Source organism: Microcaecilia unicolor, chromosome 4 (genome assembly GCF_901765095.1).
Source record: "Microcaecilia unicolor chromosome 4, aMicUni1.1, whole genome shotgun sequence".
NCBI lineage: Eukaryota > Metazoa > Chordata > Amphibia > Gymnophiona > Siphonopidae > Microcaecilia > Microcaecilia unicolor.
This window is the reverse complement of record NC_044034.1, coordinates 176,751,907-176,770,771: the sequence shown is the minus strand read 5'-3', so window position 1 is coordinate 176,770,771 and position 18,865 is coordinate 176,751,907. Positions and strand designations below refer to the sequence as shown.

At 48.5% G+C, this 18,865-nt stretch overlaps 1 protein-coding gene across 1 annotated transcript in view; it reads left to right on the top strand.

Annotated features, from left to right (window-relative positions):
* The window catches only part of SWAP70 (switching B cell complex subunit SWAP70), a 184,729-nt gene extending 167,340 nt beyond the window's left edge, over nt 1-17,389 (top strand). The window contains exons 10-12 of the mRNA XM_030200994.1: nt 7,549-7,747; nt 15,433-15,532; nt 16,162-17,389. Of these exons, the coding sequence (XP_030056854.1) occupies nt 7,549-7,747; nt 15,433-15,532; nt 16,162-16,274 (412 nt within the window). The 3' untranslated portion in view covers nt 16,275-17,389. The remainder of the gene's footprint in view (nt 1-7,548; nt 7,748-15,432; nt 15,533-16,161) is intronic.
* The last annotated feature ends 1,476 nt before the right edge of the window (nt 17,390-18,865 follow it).

Below are 18,865 nucleotides of genomic sequence, written 5' to 3'. Positions count from 1 at the left end.
GGAAGTGCACAGTCTGGGGGGTTTCTCCCCCGAGTTTGTTTTGCTGCTGCATCAGGCCTTCCTTATGCAAAACGCTGCCCCTGCTCCCTCGTTTGGTAAAGAGGTTGAGGTCCCCGGAGGTAAACGCCCTCGGGTTGATTCCCAGGCCTTGGAGGACCTTGTCTCCTCCGATGTAGATGAGGGCAGCGTATCTGAGTTCTCCCAACGGTCCTTTGCGGATTCCTTGGAGGAGACTGATCCCCGCTCGGTTGGAGCGGATGACCCCTCTGCAGCGCGGCTTTTTAGCTCAGAGGATTTGCCCAACCTGTTAGTGCAGGCCATGGGCATTTTGAAGATTTCCTCTCCGGAGGACGTCTCTCCCTCAGCCCCTGTTGGCTCTGCCATTATGCTGGGGACGAAACGCCCGCCTAGAACCTTCCACGTGCATGATGCCATGCACACCTTAATTTCGGCTCAATGGGATGTCTCGGAAGCGAGCCTCAAAGTGGCTAGGGCTATGTCCCGCCTCTATCCTTTGCCTGAAAGTGAACGTGAGGCCTATCTGTGGCCTACCGTGGATTCTTTAATCACTGCGGTGACTAAGAAAACGGCTTTGCCGGTGGAAGGTGGCACGGCCCTAAAGGACGCCCAAGACAGAAGATTGGAGGCGGCCTTAAGGTCGTCCTTTGAGGCGACTGCTTTAAGTTTGCAGGCCTCGGTTTGCGGTTCCTATGTGGCCAGGGCGTGCCTGACTATGGTGCAGCGGGCTTCCCCCTCGGATCCTTCCTTGAGGGCTGATTGGCCGGCCCTGGAATCAGGCTTAGCCTATTTGGCAGACTTGCTGTATGATGTCTTGAGAGCCTCAGCTAAAGGCATGGCTCAGACAGTCTCTGCGCGGCGGTGGCTTTGGCTGAAACATTGGTCTGCTGACCACGCCTCTAAATCCCGCCTGGCTAGATTGCCTTTTAAAGGCAAGCTGCTCTTTGGGGTCGAGCTGGACAAAATCGTGACCGATCTCGGCACGTCTAAGGGCAAGAAGTTACCAGAGGTCAGGGCTCGGGCTAGTACTCGTTCCGGTACCTCCAGAGGACGGTTTCAGGAAGCCCGTCGGTACCCGCCCGGGCAGGTCGGGCTCCTCTGCCCCCTCTTCCTTCAAGAGGACTTTCTCCCCCAAGCAGCATTCCTTTCGCAGAGACCGCCGTCCCGGAGGTGCTCCCTCCGGTCCTCCCCCAGGGTCTCGTACCCAATGACGGGGCCTTGGTCCACGCCCCAGTGCAGATTGGAGGACGGCTGTCCTCGTTTCTGGGCGAGTGGACCACAATAACTTCAGACGCTTGGGTGCTGGAAGTCATCAGAGACGGCTACAAGCTAGAGTTCTGCCGACCCTTAAGAGACGGGTTTGTACTCTCTCCCTGCAAGTCTCCGGTCAAAGCTGTGGCAGTGCAGCAGACCTTGGACAACCTGATCCGCCTGGGTGCGGTCGTTCCGGTGCCAGAAAATCAGATTGGCAAGGGACGTTACTCCATTTACTTTGTGGTACCAAAGAAAGGAGGTTCTGTCCGGCCTATCCTCGACCTCAAAGGGGTCAATCGGGCCTTGAAAGTGCGGCACTTTCGCATGGAGACTCTCCGCTCTGTTATAGCCGCTATAACAGAGCGGAGAGTCTCCATACGAAAGTGAAGGCAGGAGAGTTCTTGGCTTCCTTGGACAGCAAGGAAGCGTACCTGCATATTCCCATCTGGCCTCCTCATCAACGCTTCCTGCGTTTTGCAGTCCTGGGACGACACTTCCAGTTCAGAGCCCTCCCTTTCGGGTTGGCTACTGCTCCGCGGACCTTTTCCAAAGTAATGGTGGTCATCGCGGCCTTCCTGCGAAAGGAAGGAGTACAAGTCCATCCTTATCTGGATGACTGGTTGATCCGAGCCCCCTCTTATGCAGAGTGCGGCAAAGCTGTGAACCGGGTGGTTGCTCTTTTGAGCTCCCTGGGGTGGATCATCAACTGGGAGAAGAGCCAGCTGCGCCCGACTCAGTCCCTGGAGTATCTGGGAGTTCGATTCGACACCCAAGTGGGCAGAGTGTTCCTGCCAGACAATCGGATTGTCAAACTTCAGGCTCAGGTGGACCAGTTCCGAGTAGCCTCTCCTCTTCGGGCTTGGGACTATGTGCAGCTGTTGGGCTCTATGACGGCCACAATGGAAGTAGTGCCCTGGGCCAGGGCTCATATGAGACCACTACAACACTCTCTGTTGCAGCGCTGGACTCCGATGTCGGAGGATTATGCTGTGCGCCTTCCCTTGGACCCAGCAGTGCGCAAGGCGCTGAGCTGGTGGCTGCAGACAGACAAGTTGTCTGCAGGAATGCCTCTGGTGACCCCAGAGTGGATTGTCGTCACGACGGACGCCTCTTTGACAGGCTGGGGAGCCCACTGCTTGGGAAGGACAGCGCAGGGGCTCTGGTCTCCTGCAGAGGCAAAGTGGTCTATCAACCTCCTGGAACTCAGAGCCATTCGGTTGGCGCTTTTGGAGTTCATCCCAGTACTGGCGTTGAAGCCAGTACGGGTCCTGTCGGACAATGCCACTGCTGTGGCCTATGTCAACCGCCAGGGAAGGTACCAAGAGCGCCCCTCTAGCCAAGGAGGCCATGAATCTATGCCAGTGGGCGGAAGCGAACCTGGAACAGCTGTCAGCGGCCCACATTGCCGGAGTCATGAATGTCAAGGCGGACTTTCTCAGTCGCCATACCTTGGAGCCCGGAGAGTGGCAGCTATCTGCTCAGGCGTTCTTGGACATCACGAAGCGCTGGGGCCAGCCGAGCCTAGGTCTGATGGCGTCATCGGCCAATTGCCAAGTGCCGCGCTTTTTCAGCAGAGGACGGGACCCTCGATCCCTGGGAGTAGATGCTCTTCTCCAACAGTGGCCGACACAAGAGCTTCTCTATGTGTTCCCGCCCTGGCCCATGTTGGGCAGGGTGCTAGACCGGGTGGCAAAGCATCCGGGCCGGATAATCCTGGTGGGTCCGGACTGGTCCAGACGTCCCTGGTATGCGGACTTGATCAGGCTCTCAGTCGACGATCCTCTGCGACTGCCTGTGGAGCAGGGCCTGTTACATCAGGGTCCCGTGGTGATGGAGGATCCCTCCCCCTTTGGTCTTACGGCCTGGCTATTGAGCGGCAGCGTCTGAGAAAGAAGGGCTTCTCAGACAAGTTCATCGCCACTATGCTGAGAGCGAGGAAGCGCTCTACTTCTACTGCTTCACTGCTCCAATTTCTTCAGTGTTGGCGTTCCTGCAAGAAGGTCTGGAGAAAGGCCTGTCGCTCAGTTCCCTTAAAGTCCAGGTAGCGGCTCTGACTTGCTTCAGGGGCCGCCTGAAGGGTGTTTCCCTGGCTTCACAGCCAGATGTGGTGCGCTTTCTCAAGGGAGTTAATCACCTGCGCCCTCCTCTGCACTCTGTGGTGCCTGCATGGAATCTCAATCTGGTGCTAAGAGCACTGCAGAAGCCGCCTTTTGAACCCTTGTCGAGGGCATCTCTGAAAGACCTGACGTTGAAAGCAGTCTTTTTGGTGGCTATCACTTCAGCCAGAAGAGTTTCCGAGCTCCAGGCGCTCTCATGTCGAGAGCCTTTTCTGCAGTTCACTGAGGCAGGAGTGACTATTCGCACAGTGCCTTCCTTCCTGCCCAAGATTGTTTCTCGCTTCCATGTGAATCAGCAGCTCTGTCTCCCTTCCTTTCGTAGGGAGGACTACCCAGAGGAATACTCTGCTCTCAAATGTCTGGATGTGAGACGAGTCATCATCAGATACTTGGAAGTGACCAATGATTTCCGGAAATCGGATCATCTGTTTGTCCTGTTTGCAGGTCCTCGTAGAGGTCTGCAGGCTGCTAAGCCTACAGTGGCAAGATGGGTCAAGGAAGCCATTGCAGCGGCTTATGTGGCCGCGGGGAAGGTGCCGCCTATCCAGCTGAAGGCTCACTCCACAAGAGCTCAGGCGGCCTCGATGGCAGAGGCCGGTTCCGTCTCCTTGGAAGAGATATGCAAGGCGGCAACTTGGGCTTCGGCCCATACATTCTCCAAGCATTACCGCTTGACTGTGGCTGCTCGGGCGGAGGCCCGGTTTGGAGCTTCAGTGTTGCGGTCAGGGATTTCTATGTCCCGCCCTGGGTGAGTACTGCTTCGGTACATCCCACCAGTCTATGGATTGATCAGCTTGATGATATGGAAGGTAAAATTATGTATCATACCTGATAATTTTCTTTCCATTAATCATAGCTGATCAATCCATAGTCCCTCCCAGATATCTGTACTGTTTATATTCTGGTTGCATTTCAGATTCAAGTTTAGTCTTCAGTTCCTGTTCAGGAAGACTTCGTGTTCAAGTTATTTTTTCACTTGGATTCTTCAAGAGTTGAGACGAGTTTGTGTTACAGTGAGCAGCTGCATTCCTCTCCCCTCCGTTTTACGGGGCTGGATTGAGATTTAAATTCTGCCGGCACTCCCTCCCGCTTCGTGCGGCTGTAGGGCAGCTTTGTACCCCTCCCGCTTCAGCGGTGTTAGGGTCAGTCAGCTCCTGTTGCGGTTGCAGGATAAGCCAGATCCCCCCGCATCGGCGGGTGTGGTGTCCCTCCCCCGCTCCGCGGGGATGAGCTGGACGGATTCCCCTCTCCCACTTGTGTGGGGATGAGCTGGGATAATTCCCCTCCCCCGTTTCGGCGGTGGTGAGCTGGGCAGAGTGTCCCTTTGTGGGTGTAATTCTCTAAGTGCTGAGTCCTGCGGATGGAGCTTTGATATCGACATACTGAGGAGTTTCCGGCAGCACATGACCACATATAGGGAGGCAAAAGGATTGCTCTCTATCTCCACCTGCTGGTAGATGGACACAACCCACCAGTCTATGGATTGATCAGCTATGATTAATGGAAAGAAAATTATCAGGTATGATACATAATTTTACCATAGCATTGATGGCCATGGACTAAATATTGATTCATCAGTTCGTTAGTTGTCAATATCTGAGTTTAAATCACCCGTTTCCTGCGCCGCCCATCAGTAAGCATTGCCCTGCAGTTCTGCTTTGCAGGGAACACAGATCTCATGGCTGGTGGAGTTCCCAGACCACCAATTTTGCTGTTTTGACTGCTGACCAGTGGTGTGCGAGAGCTGTTTTAAGTTTTTAAGAATTTTGGGAGCTGGTTGTTAAAGGAGACCCCCTGTGTCTACTTTAACAACTGGCTCCCAAAATTTGGGCTCAGGGGCCCCCTTCTGGAATCCCTTTTGACTTTCTGCCACTCCCCGCTGCTTGTTTCCAGCTCTGAGCAGCATCCCAGGACTTCTCGCTCATGCTCAGAGCGTGCACAGAAAGTCCCAGCATGCGCTCAGAGCCAGAAACTAGCATTGGGGAGTGGCAGCATTTATTTGGCTGGTGGAGCTCAGCATCCCTACCAGCAAAGGTATGCCTAACATGCACATAGTGGGGGGGGGGGGGGGGAAGGAATACGTTTCCCCCCACCTCCAATTCCACCCCTGGGTCGCCCTCCAAATTGCAGAGCTGACTATGCCCAGAGAGAGAGAGCCAGTTAAAAAATAAATAAATAAATACAAAAAATTACCAGTACACCACTGCTGCTGACACATGAAATAGAAGTAAGTTTTGGGCTGTATTTAGCTGCAGCAGGAAAAGTGTGGCAGGTTAGAAAACTGATCTGCCCAGTCTGTAATTTGAGAAACCCTGCAATGGAGCTTCTCTCTTATCCTGTGCCTGAGAGAAGCTTATTAAATTGGGCCCTTTTGTGCAGCAAACAAGGGGAGAAACCCTCCTCTGGAATCTTATCACATGGTAAATGGTACCAGGCATCCATGCAGCACTGCAGGGCAAAGCAAAGACCATTGCACTATAGTGCCCTGCAGAGGCAGCAGCAAGTCAGTCCACTTATCCTCAGAAATAGATCAAAGGCCAAATTCTATAATAGCACCTAAAAATAGGTGCTAAAAATTTAACGTGCTTAGCACGATTCTAGAAGGGGTGTGTGTCCTTTATACAATTGTGCTTGGCTCATAAATGCGCCTGACTGTAGGTACGATTCTGTATGTATGTACATAAAATTTAGGAATGGCTATGCATGTTAGGATTTAACCGCAGATCGTTATAGAATTAGATTTGTGTGTAAATCCTAATTAGGACCAATTAGTGATTGTTTTTCACCAATTATCAGCACTGATTGGCTCATTATTAAATCAAGTTACACATGTTAAATTGGTCATGTTCCCAGTTTAACGTGCGTAACTCTAGGCACCATATATAGAATTTGGGCATCAGTGCCTATCTGTAGTCTAGGAAGTATGTCCCATGGACTTCTGTACAGTTCTTTCAGAATCCCTAGAATTTCAGAGGCAAAATGCAGTAAGTTAATTGCAGAGAAACAAAGATCTGTTTTCTTTCCATTAACTGCTCTTAGGGGCTGTTTTACTTAAATGCACTAGAATGTAGGCTTAATGCATGGTAATGAGTTTGTTTCTGTCGGATACTACATGCATCTTGATCAAGGTACTGCTATGCTCCATCATCAGTCGATAAAAAGTTGAGCACTCATCGATTGACCCCTGAGGAAGGCTCTTGTAGCCAAAACACGGACTGTGTAGGGTCCAAATAAAGTTGTGTTTGGAGCATCTTATCCTGTTGTATTGGACTGATCTCTTGGACTTGGTTCTTTTCCACCTTTTTTTGTGTTGAGTTGAAAGTGGCACACAGATTGCATTTTTAACATACTGTTGAGAACATCACTTCCTAATGTAGCTAAATGTGCATGTCATGAAGCCATAGGCATATCTAGAAGCCCATTTTTGGGGTGTCCCAAAGGTGGACTGAGGGGGTCCGGTATTCTTTCCCTCTCCCCCCACCCCCGCCACTACAATATTACCTTTGCTGGTGGGGATGGTAAGCCCTGTCAGTTGAAGACATCTCCTACATGAGTCTCACCTGTGCTGAATGAGCAGCACTTAATTTGGCAGTTGCTCTTCAGTTACTAATGCTGGTCTCCTGTGCGTGCTAAGTTTGAGTTGCTGAATTGAGTAAGTGTGTGAGAGCTGGCTTGCGACCGAAGCACTCTTGCTGACTTAAGTGCTGCTTGTTTAGCACAGGTGAGAATTGTGCAGGAGACATCTTTGGCATAAAAGCAGAGGGGGCCCGAGCCAAAGGTAAGGGAGTCCAGGTTCTCGAGGACCCCTCCTCATTCCTACGCCAACTGCTTGAGTCAGTTTCAGCCTGATCTAATTATATGTGCATTGTGTCTAAACCTAACCAGGCCAGCCCTGGGTAGGAGCAGCTGTAGTGTTTTGCACATGGCCCCCCTATTTGGCCCCTACAGACTTAGGCAAATGAGGCCCTGAACTGAGTCTCTGCACCAGGTCCCTGCATCCCCTATAGGCCATCTCTGGACAGGCTTGCAGTGCTTGTGCAGTTATTAAACCACTGGCACAGCACAAATTATAGATTTTTCATCAAATTAGCTAGACAAACTTAACAGTGTACTTCTAACAATTACCATTACTCATCCTGAACCTGTCTCTCCCCTAAAGACTGCTGGAAGAGGAGTCAGAAAAGCGAGCTGAGCTGGAGAAATGGCACTTGCAGCAACAGAAGACAATTCAAATGACAGAGGCAGAGAAAAAAGAACTAGAGAACCAGCGGCTCCTCAAAGAAAAGGCGCTAGAAGTAGCCATGCAGCAGCTAGAACAGCTGGAGACTGAGCGCATGGAGGCACTGCAGCAGTATGAGGTGAGGTACTGTCGGTGAAATGCCTTCTTGTCTCTCCTTTAAAGGCTGGTGGCAGGGGGTGTCAGCCATTGTGGTAACCCAGCCTTGACATCACATCCTATTTCTAAGTTGCAGCAGCCTCTGTACCCCACAAGAGTTAGGTCTGCCTTTTTATACTGGTATGGTAATAAGGGGCACATTGAAATGAATTATTTTCTGTGTTTTTCTGTTTTTTCTTTTTGATTGTGTCCTGGTAAAACTGGTAGGAGGCAGGTGAACGACATTGTCACAACCTCGGCCACAATCATGTCTTGTGCACTTAACATTGCTTCCCCATTAATATGAAGAGGGGGAAGTGATGAGCCAGAAACACAAACAAAAAAGCTGGTTTTCAGTTTGGGGCTAACTGGTTATTTTCAGCTGCACTAACCAGTTCAGTGCTGCTTAAAATTAACAGTAAACCCTAAACAGGTGATTTATCAGCCAGGAGCCATTTCTGGCTGGTTAAATTGCTTTAAATATCTAAAGCAAAGATAAAAGCAATTGGTTACCAATTAGCTGTTAATAACGATTTAACTGGCCTTTTTCTTAAGGCTTCATTGGCATATAAAATACACAATTATTTTTGTGTGTCTCTAAGGCAACAGAATTCAACTCGCCGAGTTCAAAATTAAGGAGAAATCCAATCATGCCCTGTCAGAAGACCTAAGGACAGAAGAAGTCCTGACTTAAGAAACCCATGACCTCACAACAGAATGAAAAGTGCCAACAAGTCATACAGACATGTTAGAACAAATGCACACGCCCTATCGGCAAGCAATCACAGAATTTGACCATACAACCTGCATGCATTGTCAGTGTCTCTTGTTGACTGAAGAAGAGGGTTGGTCTGCTTGAAGGCAGTGCTTGCTATGGAGGGCAGTAGGGCACCAAGGTTTGATGAGTTGATAGAAGATCAAAAGAAAGCCAGATGAGTCTAGAGCAGTGTTCCCTCTAAGCGGAGTTCACAGATTTTACATGGTTGCTCACTATATATATATATATATATATATATATATATATATATATATACATTTTTTTTTGTGCTGTAAGCAGAAATGCATTGCTAATACTGGCACTCAAAAATTGTTCTTTTTTAAAACTTGTTGTTCACATGAAAACCAGGCCAGTGGCGTACCAAGGGGGGTGGGGGCGGTCTGCCCCGGGTGCACGCCGCTGGGGGGGGGGGGACAGGTTACTTCCTGTTCCGGGGCACAGGGAGCATGAAAACAAAGAGCCGGCAGGCGCGCGGCACCCCCCCCCCAGTGGCGTGCACCCGGGGGGGGGGCGCATCGGCGATCTGCCCCGGGTGTCAGCCCCCCTAGGAACGCCACTGAACCAGGCCACTCCTTAGAGGAAATACTGGCGTTAGAGAAGCCAAAAGGAGGTCTCTTGTCCACTGGTGCCCTTTTTTTGTGCCATCAGCAAAGTCCCTGATCTTTTTGATAAGATCCCAGAAAGTGATTGGCTGTCCCTTCTTTGTTATAGCTCACAAAGCTACAAGAATGTCTTTTGATGTCATTCTGAATGCTTTTCTTGGGATTCAGGGCTTCAAACAGTGTGACTTTATTTCTGGGGAATTTCCCCAGAACTCAGGTTCCAGTGAGTCTGACTCTGAACAGTCTTGAGAGGTCATTGTGACCTGGATTTCTTTGTCTTGCATCAGCCAGGTTGCTTAACAGGAACAAGGTATGTTTGGGAATGAAAAAACTTTATTTTGGCAGGGTTCAATTGTATGAAGCTTTAACTGTAGCAATGGTCTCTGTATTGTGAAGCCCCAGGCACTGCAGGATTGTTGACTTCAGGTATCCTACAGGTGTAACCCAGTCAAATTCTGTGATATAGCTCAACAGCCTGGCATTGAATTTCCAGGTTTAACTCCGGTTTCGGTGAGCAAAATGCTGAGTGCCGCTGGCTGCGTATTGGACCCTGACAGTTGATTTCTCCCATACCACTCTGATAGACACATGTACACTTAAAACACTGATCCTGATTTGGAGTTTGTAAAAATGCAGCTCTTCACTTTGGTCCTGTGTGGAACATCTTAAAGGGAGTTTGTGTCCTGCAAGATAAAACAGATGATCTCAATCAGGTCAGGGTCAGCCCTTTGAGTCCACCACCATAATACAAACAAGTTTTAAACTCCCCAACATCCATAACACCAGTATGTTAGCATCTGTAGTCACATGAGCCTGGGGGTTTAAAAATACCCCCAAACCCCAGCAAACACTCTTCCCCATCCCAAGAATCCAGCGAGAGTTCTGCTCATGGACCAGAAGATGTTAGTGCCTGAGGATCTCAAGGTGGCAAAACAGTGTGAGAAAGCAATGGTCGAAACCAGAAATAGAGAATGACATGGGGACAGGGACCCGCAGTAACCGCAGGGATGGGGTGGGGATGGGGACAGAGCCGATGAGGCAGGAATGGGGACAGAACTCACGGGGGACGGGGGCAAACATTGTCCCTGTGTCATTTTCTACTTTGAAGCCTGTTAAAGAACTGAACTGTTATTTATGTTTGAGTGATGCAGACGATAATATTTAGATTTTTTGGAAAAACAAGCAGAAATGCTGGCCACATCTAGCACAATTTGCATGGGGGATCCTGTACATCCTGCTACCAGGACATCTTCTAAGAAGACATCTATTGCAGGAGGAATACAGGAGAGCTAGACTGAATCCTGAGATTGTTGATGACTTATTCATCCACAGATTAAAAAAAAATTATAATAGTGCTTCATAGGGCATATTTTTCCTCTCTAGGGCATACAGAATGGGTTGTATTTTATACCCCTGGACATTTTAACAGGGTATGGACTAGGATTTCTTGGGGTAGTAGAAATCAGCTATTGTTGGGGTTGGAAGGGTAGAGGGTGGTGGTGAGGAGGGTTATTATAGCTGCTCACTGTTATTATTGTTTTCTATTTGTAATTTATAAACAATAGTTGCACAGCATATTGTTCCTTTTTTGTACTTTAATACAAAGATTTAAACATAATTGTTCAAGGCTTTTGCAAATGAGGACAGAGCCCATGGGGATGGGAACAGGACCTGCGGGGACTGGGCGGGGACTGGGCGGGGATGTAGACAGGGCCTGCGGGGACGGGACGGGGACAGACTTTTTGTCCCTATGTCATTCTCTAACCAGAAAAAACTTAGGCTGCTTAGAAAGGGGCAAAACCAGCAGGAAGGAGGAGTTAATAGTGCCCCTGTACAGGATATTGGTAAGGCCTCAATTGGAGACATTACAGTTTTGGAGGCTGTGTCTTTCTCCAGAGGAAAGCAGCCAAAATGGTAAGAAGTCTCCATCAGAAGACACATGAGACTGGAGAGACTAAATATATTCTAGACAAGAAGAGAAACACAGGAGATACAATAGACTTTTAAATACTTGAAAGGTTATTACAGAACAAACCTTTTTCAAATGAAGGGAATCTCTAGAAAAAGAGGACCTGATATGATGCTACAAGAAAGTAGAATCAAAAGTAACCTCAAAAAATATTTAATCACAGAAAGAGTGGTGGATGTTTTGCATGCCCTCCTAAAGGAAATGGTGGCGGCAGGGACGGTGCTGGAATTCAAAAATCAGTGGGATAAACACAGTGGCTCCCTAAAGGGGAAGAGGATGGAAACCAAGAATGGAGCACTGCAAACCAAACAGCTGAGAAATGACTGTTGTGTTTATTCTAAGAAACCACAGGGGAAAGTAACCTGCACTGTTGGCAGGTACTGCCCTGGCAACCCTACTGGGTAGATTGGCTGGACCTTATTGGTCTTTATCTGCCATCATCCATTATATTACTAAATGTTACCCCTCCCAAACCCCAGTGACCCGCTGTTCCAGCCTCTAAAAGGCCTAATTGCTTTCTGTGCATTAAGGTCCTTTAGTTTGCTTTGGAGATTGAAGATGCCAATGGGTTGATATAAGGTTTAAGAAACTCAGTGTGCCAATGAGCAACAGTGGCTAATGACTCTACTTCTTGGATGCCAATCTAATGACTCCAGGAGGACAATAAGTAGCATTGATTAAAGCCCTCTTGTCCCACATAGTCGTGACCAGAGCTGTGGAATTGGAGTCGAGTTGGAAGCAATTTTGTATGGAGTCTGTAAAAATGTACAGACTCCAGCTTCAAAATAAAAACTTACAACATTATAATATATGGTAAAATTATCATTTTATATATATTATGTGTGTGTGTACGTATATAAACTTTGTTCTGGATATAAAGTACTGGTAAATATAACTTAGATTTTACTAGTACATTACATCCAGAACAAAAAATTTAAAACCTAATTGTACAGTCAGAAAAATAGGAGTCTGAGTCAAAGGTTTGGTGTACCGACTCCACAGCCCTGGCTGTGACTGACGTTCATGTCCTGCATGGGGCCTGGCAGAACCAGATTAAGGCATATCTAACAGACCCCCCCCCCAACAAAAAAAAACAAACAAACCAAAAAAAACCATTGAGCCCTATGCAGGTGCCTGATTTGCCTATGTCTTAATCATGTCCTCATCTCAATACAGTATGAAAGGAGTGGCATCATTGACGTAAGTTCAAATATAGAATGTAGTGTAGTATGTCATACTTTGTATTGTAATTTGAATATTTTTACTGCTGTGATTGTCTATTGTTTGTTTGACTTATTCTTGGTGTACAGTGCCTTGAATGAATTCCTTCAAAAAGGTGGTAGATAAATCCAAATAAATAAATGAGGATCCCCCAAACAAAATTTTTACAGTGGGACCTCATAACAGTTTTGACAGTGGGGGAAGGCAGAGTGCTGCAAATATAATACTGATGCTTATTATTATTATTTTTTTAAGTTTTTGCTGTGCCACTTCCCTCCACCACCACCTTCCAATAAATGCAATCTCACCCTACCTCCCAGAGGAGAACAATATAAGTGCCCTTACCTCCCACTGTGTTGATGGCTGTTTTTATGAGACTTTAGCCTGGTAGTGGTTTAGAAATGATAAGTAGTAGTAGTGGGAGATTAAGTACTTATGCATTTCTCCGGCTGCCTGGAAGCAGATCATGATGGGGGTTTTTTTTCTTCTTTGGAGGAAGCTAGAGAGAAGCGCCATGGTACTTATTTTTCTTTTTACACCAAATTGCAGTGGTCTGCCTCTGCATTACAGGGTCACTGGGCCCTCTGCACTAGAGGAGCTGCTGGGCAGAATTTATGCCACATTATTGTGCTCACCTCTGCATAGTTATTCATGCATTATTGCCTGTTTATATTGCTAAACTCTGAACTGGGCCCTTTTTTATTGCTGGATTTACTAGTAGCTATTGCTGCCAGCAAAAGTACTTTTTGTGTTTGTTTTTTAATCATGTTGAAAAGACTGGAACAGTTTGATAAAAATCACCTCAACAGCCAAGAATGTTTCCAGAGTTCAGAAACCAGCCTTGGAGGAAAGGGTGGGAGTGAAAGGTCCCATTGCTTGCATGAATTCTCTGTGTGCCTAGAATATTTCAGGCATGCCTGTGTCAGCCCTGGAGCCCTAAGCACTTTACCTATTCTACTGTGTGTGTCTAAGGGTATTTTGGGGCCCTTTTACTAAGCTGCGGTAAGGCAGTAAGTTTCAAATGTGCGTGCTACCCTCAGGCTGCTAAAATTTTTTTTTGTTGTTGAGGGGATGTGTCTAGGGGGGAGAGTGGGTATTTGTAAGCTAATCAACGTGTGGGCATTGCTGTGTGCTAATGATTAGTGAAGGGTTACTGCATGAGCCCTTACTGCCCACAAAATAGGTGGGGTAAGGGCTCACATGCTAATTTTTGTTAACCATGCGCTAATGGCAACATTAACACATGGCCATTCGGAAAATGGGCTATTTTCTGGCTGTGGTATAAATGGCCTTACAGGCAGATGATCAAAAGCAAACGCCGGCGCCATACTAGCACCGGCGTTTGCTGCCGCCCCATGATCAGAGCCCTCGAGTGCGTGAAACAGGGCTTAGTGCATTCATCGCCAATGATCAGCGGTCAGCGCGCCAAAATTTGGGTCGCTGGCCGCGGCAAACCCTAACGCCAGCTCTGAGCTGGCGTTAGGGTTTGCAGATCATTGGGGAGGAAAGGTGAGCCCTGTCCAGCATGCAGTTGTTTGCTGGCAGGCCCCCGTTCCCCCCCCCCCCCAAAGCAAACCTGCCAACAGGGTGCTGGAGGTCTGGCGGACCTCTGGTCCCCCAACGACCCCCCCCCCCCAGGTTCAGGGAGGGCTGGAGATCTGGTGGGTCTCCAGCCCCCCCAAACCCCCGGAAAATGGTCCCTGGTTGTCCAGTGGCTGCCAGCCAAATCCTCCCCTACCAGCGAGCGATTGGGGGGGGGGCTGGAGGTCCGGCAGACCTCCAGCCCACGCCAACTCCCCCCCCCCCCCCAGCGTTGCCGGTCGAATCCTTGGTGGTCCAGTGGCCGTCGGCCAAACCTCCCCTCCCAGCGAGCGACGGGGGGGGGGGGGGCTGGAGGTCCCTTATAAGGTCTGTAGTCCCGCCCAGCGCATCCCAGGATGTACTGGAAGGGGCTGGGCGCCGCCATCAACCCAAGGAAGAGGAGGGAGGCAGGCTACCTCCCTCCTCCAACAAAGGTAGGGGGGCCGTGAAGGGGTTCTTTTTCACGCTGGGCCACCAGGGATTCGACTGACAACGCTGGGGGGGGGGGAGTTGGGGTGTACCTCCAGCCCCCCCCCCCCCCCCCGTTGCTCACTGGGAGGGGGGTTTGGCCGGCATCCACTGGACCACCAGGGACCTTTTTTCGTGGGTTTTGGGGGGATCCCTGAACCTGGGGGGGGGATCATTGGGGGGGACCTCCAGCCCCTGTTGCTCGGGGCAGTGGTAGTCAGGGCCTGGTGGTCCCATGGACCTCCAGCCCCTGTGTTTCATAGGTTTGGGCTTTTGACAGCCCAGACCTACTACTACTACTTAACATTTCTAGAGCGCTACTAGGGTTACGCAGCGCAGACCTATCAAACAAGTGTGGGAAGATTGTGCTGAGCGCATGCTCAAGCACAATTCGCCCACACTTCTACCCCATGATCAGAGATAATTGCGCTGCTTAAATTTGCATGCATTATCTCTGATCATAGGTCTAATAGCGCCCTGTGCTGTTCCAGTGCTATTTTAGAGCGCTGTTTGGAACAGCGCAGGGCTTTTGATCATCTGCCCGTGAGTGTGCGAGAAGGGCGCAGTAGGGCTACTTTCTACTGTAGTTTTGTAAAAGGACCCCTCGGAAATTGGTTCACATATAGTGATAGTACCTGGGAGCTTCCCAAATATTTTGAGGTTTTTCTTAATGCAACATGCTTCTCAGTCTGTAGGAAAATAAGCTAAGCTGGGCTTTGACTTGGCACTGAATTGGAAGGATGTGCTCCCCCCCTGTGATTGCACTTACTGGAAAACTCACTTTATATACTGTACAGGAGAAAATTTGGCACACAAAATAGGGAACTGCACTCAGTGACTAGGAATAATTTGGAGACATGATAGCAGCTAGTGTGGGTGGGTATATAATAAACCTGTGTTACTAGGTTCATTGTATGGTGGTAATTCAGCTCCAGGCCAGAGGGGGTTAATGTTTCCATGAGTTGTGTGTAAGCGATCTTGTCTGGAAGTTGAGGTAGTCTCAATCTTCTATACATATCAAAATTTAACTAGTTTGATCTTTATTTTAGGAAGTGAAGAAGAAGCTGGATGCAGCTGCTAGTAAAACAAAGAGCTGGAAGGACAAAGTAGCTCTGCAGCATGAAGGGTTAATTCGATTAATACAACCAGGTGAGATGAAAGGGGGTGGGGAGGGGTAAAATGGAATCTCAGGTGTGCAATTCATTTGCATGTCTCTCCTGTGATAAAGCAGGTAGGGACAGACTATTCAGGAGTCAGAAGCAGGCGGGGGAGGGTGAAGAGGCACTGTCTTAACCTGGCCCCTCAGCCCTGTGTTGGCAGTCCTGCTGTGGTACCATGCTCCAGGGAGGGGGTTGGGAAGTGGGTGGGTTAGTCATATCCCTCTAAACAGCCAGATCAAGCATGGTGTCAGAAAATGCCCATTATATATGGGCTTGTGATGAAGACTCAAAGCCTACCTTCCCAGCCTCACTGCTGTATTCATGCTATCACCACTACAGAGTTATAGTGGTTTTGGTCCGGCAATTCTGGGTGAACCCATTTGCTCTCCACTGTGCTGGGAGAGAAGTCCTAGCATTGGTCCCTTTTACCCCAAAATTGATTTTTGTGGTGCTGAGAAGCCTGTGAAATGTACTGTCTAGGAAGAATGTTTTCACTGACAGTTTATTTTTTTTTATTAGTTGCTTTTGCCTTGCTTAAAATTTAATGTAGAGGTGTGCATTAAATCCCAAACCACCTTTATTTTCAGCTGGTGAATGTAAACACTGTTTGCCTTCCAGGGTCCAAAATTCCAGCATTGATCACAAACTGGGGACCAGCATCTTTCACCCCTGCGGAGCTTGCTGAAAGAGAAAAGACCTGGCAGGAGAAGAAAAGTACCACAACTGAGTAAATTCACAGTGGAAAAGAAAACAGTTAATTGTGTGCTGGGCATAGCCCTGACATTGTGACACTTAGATTGTTAACTCAGTTAAATGTTCCCTGTTCATCATGATTCCTTCTGCATAGAGAACTATCGTCATTCCTGGGTACTAATGGCTCCTGTAGCTGTGTATAACTGGAAAACTTAGAGCTCAGACTTAACAGTATTAAATAGTCCCTGCTGGTCTCACATCAGGGTTCTCTAAATACATTTTTAACAAGGGAAATCTTCTGTTTCGGTATGTAGTAGCGATGTTCTGATGCATTCCTCTTTGACTGCTGTACAGATGGAGGTTTTACTGTTGCACTTCTGAAAAAAATGCACATTTCTTTGGCTCTGTTTTTCATTAATACTTGTATCTAACTGCCATTAGTGTGGACTCAAAACAGAAAAATATCACCTCAAATGCTATAAACAGCATATATGGTGGTGGGGGAAGGGGTGGGGGCAAGCAGACTTTTAAAGAGTTAAGGGAATCTTTACAGGGCCTTTTCACCTCCTAGGTCACTAGTTCAGATGTAGCTCAGGGCAGTAGGGACCTTGAAAAAGATGATCTGTTTGAAATGAGGTCATGTCCTTGCTCCAAGAGCCACAGCAGAAGTGTTCATAGTGGCCCCTGTTGAATTTATCTAGATTCGTGACGCACCTTGTCACCAATTTGTGACCAGAATAGAGCACATTTTTGTTCACTGACTCAGGAGTGACGTGCCGGACAGAGTCAGACATGAATAGCAGGGGACAGTTTGCTAACGTGTATAACAGTCAGTGTTGGGATATAGCCAAGCTAGAAAGTTTGTAATTTAGGCTATGGATTATTTACTGTATGAGGGTCAGATAGGGACAGTTAGCCAAGGGTTAAAGCAGAATGATTACTTCTTAGTTTTTTTTTTTGGGGGGGGGGGGCTTCTCCTTAGTGTGAGTGGAAGAACCCAACTTATAGGGGCTTTTTGTTTGTTCTTTAATAACTAGAATATGTAGTGCCACAAAGTGCCCTTAAACAATTCAAATAGAAATAAAGGTAGCTCTGTAACGAACATTGTATTTTGTAGGTAGGCCATAGCACTGGTTCCCTTTTTTGCATAACAAGTCTACCGTTTTTTTCGGACTATAAGACGCACCGGACCATAAGACACACCTAGGTTTTAGAGGAGGGAAATAGGAAAATTTTTTTTTCCTTTTTCCCTCCTCTAAAACCTAGGTGCTCCGGTGCGTCTTGTCCGAATCCCTCCCTCCGAGTTCGGGATCGCCGATTCGCCATCAGGGTTACCTCCTCCCCCCCCCCCCCCCCCCCCCCCCCCGGCCCTGTCACCACTTCTCCCTACTCACGCGATCTTCCCTGGTGGTCTAGTGACGTCGGGGCAGGAAAGAGCCCCCTCTTTCCTGCCCAGCGCACTGCTCTCCATCCTCCTGTATGCATTGCTGCCTGACGGTCTCGGCGAGATTCAAAATGGCCACCGAGAATTGAAGTCTTGGCGGCCATTTTGAATCTCGCCGAGACCGTCAGGCTGCATACAGGAGGATGGAGAGCAGTGCGCTGGGCAGGAAAGAGGGGGCTCTTTCCTGCCCCGACGTCACTAGACCACCAGGGAAGATTGCGTGAGTAGGGAGAAGTGGTGACGGGGGGGGGGGGGGGGGAGGAGGTAACCCTGACGGCGATCCCGAACTCGGAGGGCGGGCGGCCTGCCAGCCAGCCAAATCTACCTTCGGACTATAAGATGCACCCCCCATTTTCCTCCCAAATTTGGGGGGAAAAAAGTGCGTCTTATAGTCCGAAAAATACGGTAATTAGATAAGAGAGAACTTGAACTGGAATGCATTCTATTGTGCATAGCATTTAAATTGATGTGTTGGAGAAGAAATTTTAAAGTTTCTTAAATTTAGCACATTTTTCTGCATGGGAAGAAATTCCATATGCAATTTTTCTCCATACATTTGCACTAGAAATGTGCAGAATGAAAGTGCTCATTTTGCATTTGATTGCTAATAGCTTTCCTGCATTGGAAATCATTTTAGCACAAGAAATTAGTGGTAAAATGGGGGACGTAGCCAGCCACTCTGATTTTGAGAAGGCCCAGGGTGGACTGGAGAGGGTGGGGAAACACATCCCCCCCCCCCACCCCCCACCCGGTGAGTTAAAAATACCTTTTTGCTGGTGGAGATGCTGAGGCGGTGCCAGCCCAAGAAATTCACTGCTGAGCTGCTCCTTTCCTTCTCTTGCAGCAAGAAACTGGAAGTTGGTTGCGTGCCTCCATATGCTGACTCTAGGACTCCCCAAGCGTGCTCATTTCTAGTGTGAACTGAGCATGCACAGATCCGAGTGTCAAGTGACTGGAGGCACACTGCCGACTTCCTGTTTTCCTGCAGCAGCAAGAGGATGAGGGTAACTGGTCTGCAACAAATTTCTTTGAATGGTGGAGCTTCGGCATCCCCGACAGCCATTTAATGGGTGCTGCAGATTTGAAGGAGACCTGAGCCCAAAGAGGGGGGGCCTTAAGCTCTCAGGGCCTCCTGTGGTTACGCCACTGAGGTGTACAAAGTATTTGATGCTCTAGCCCATCAGA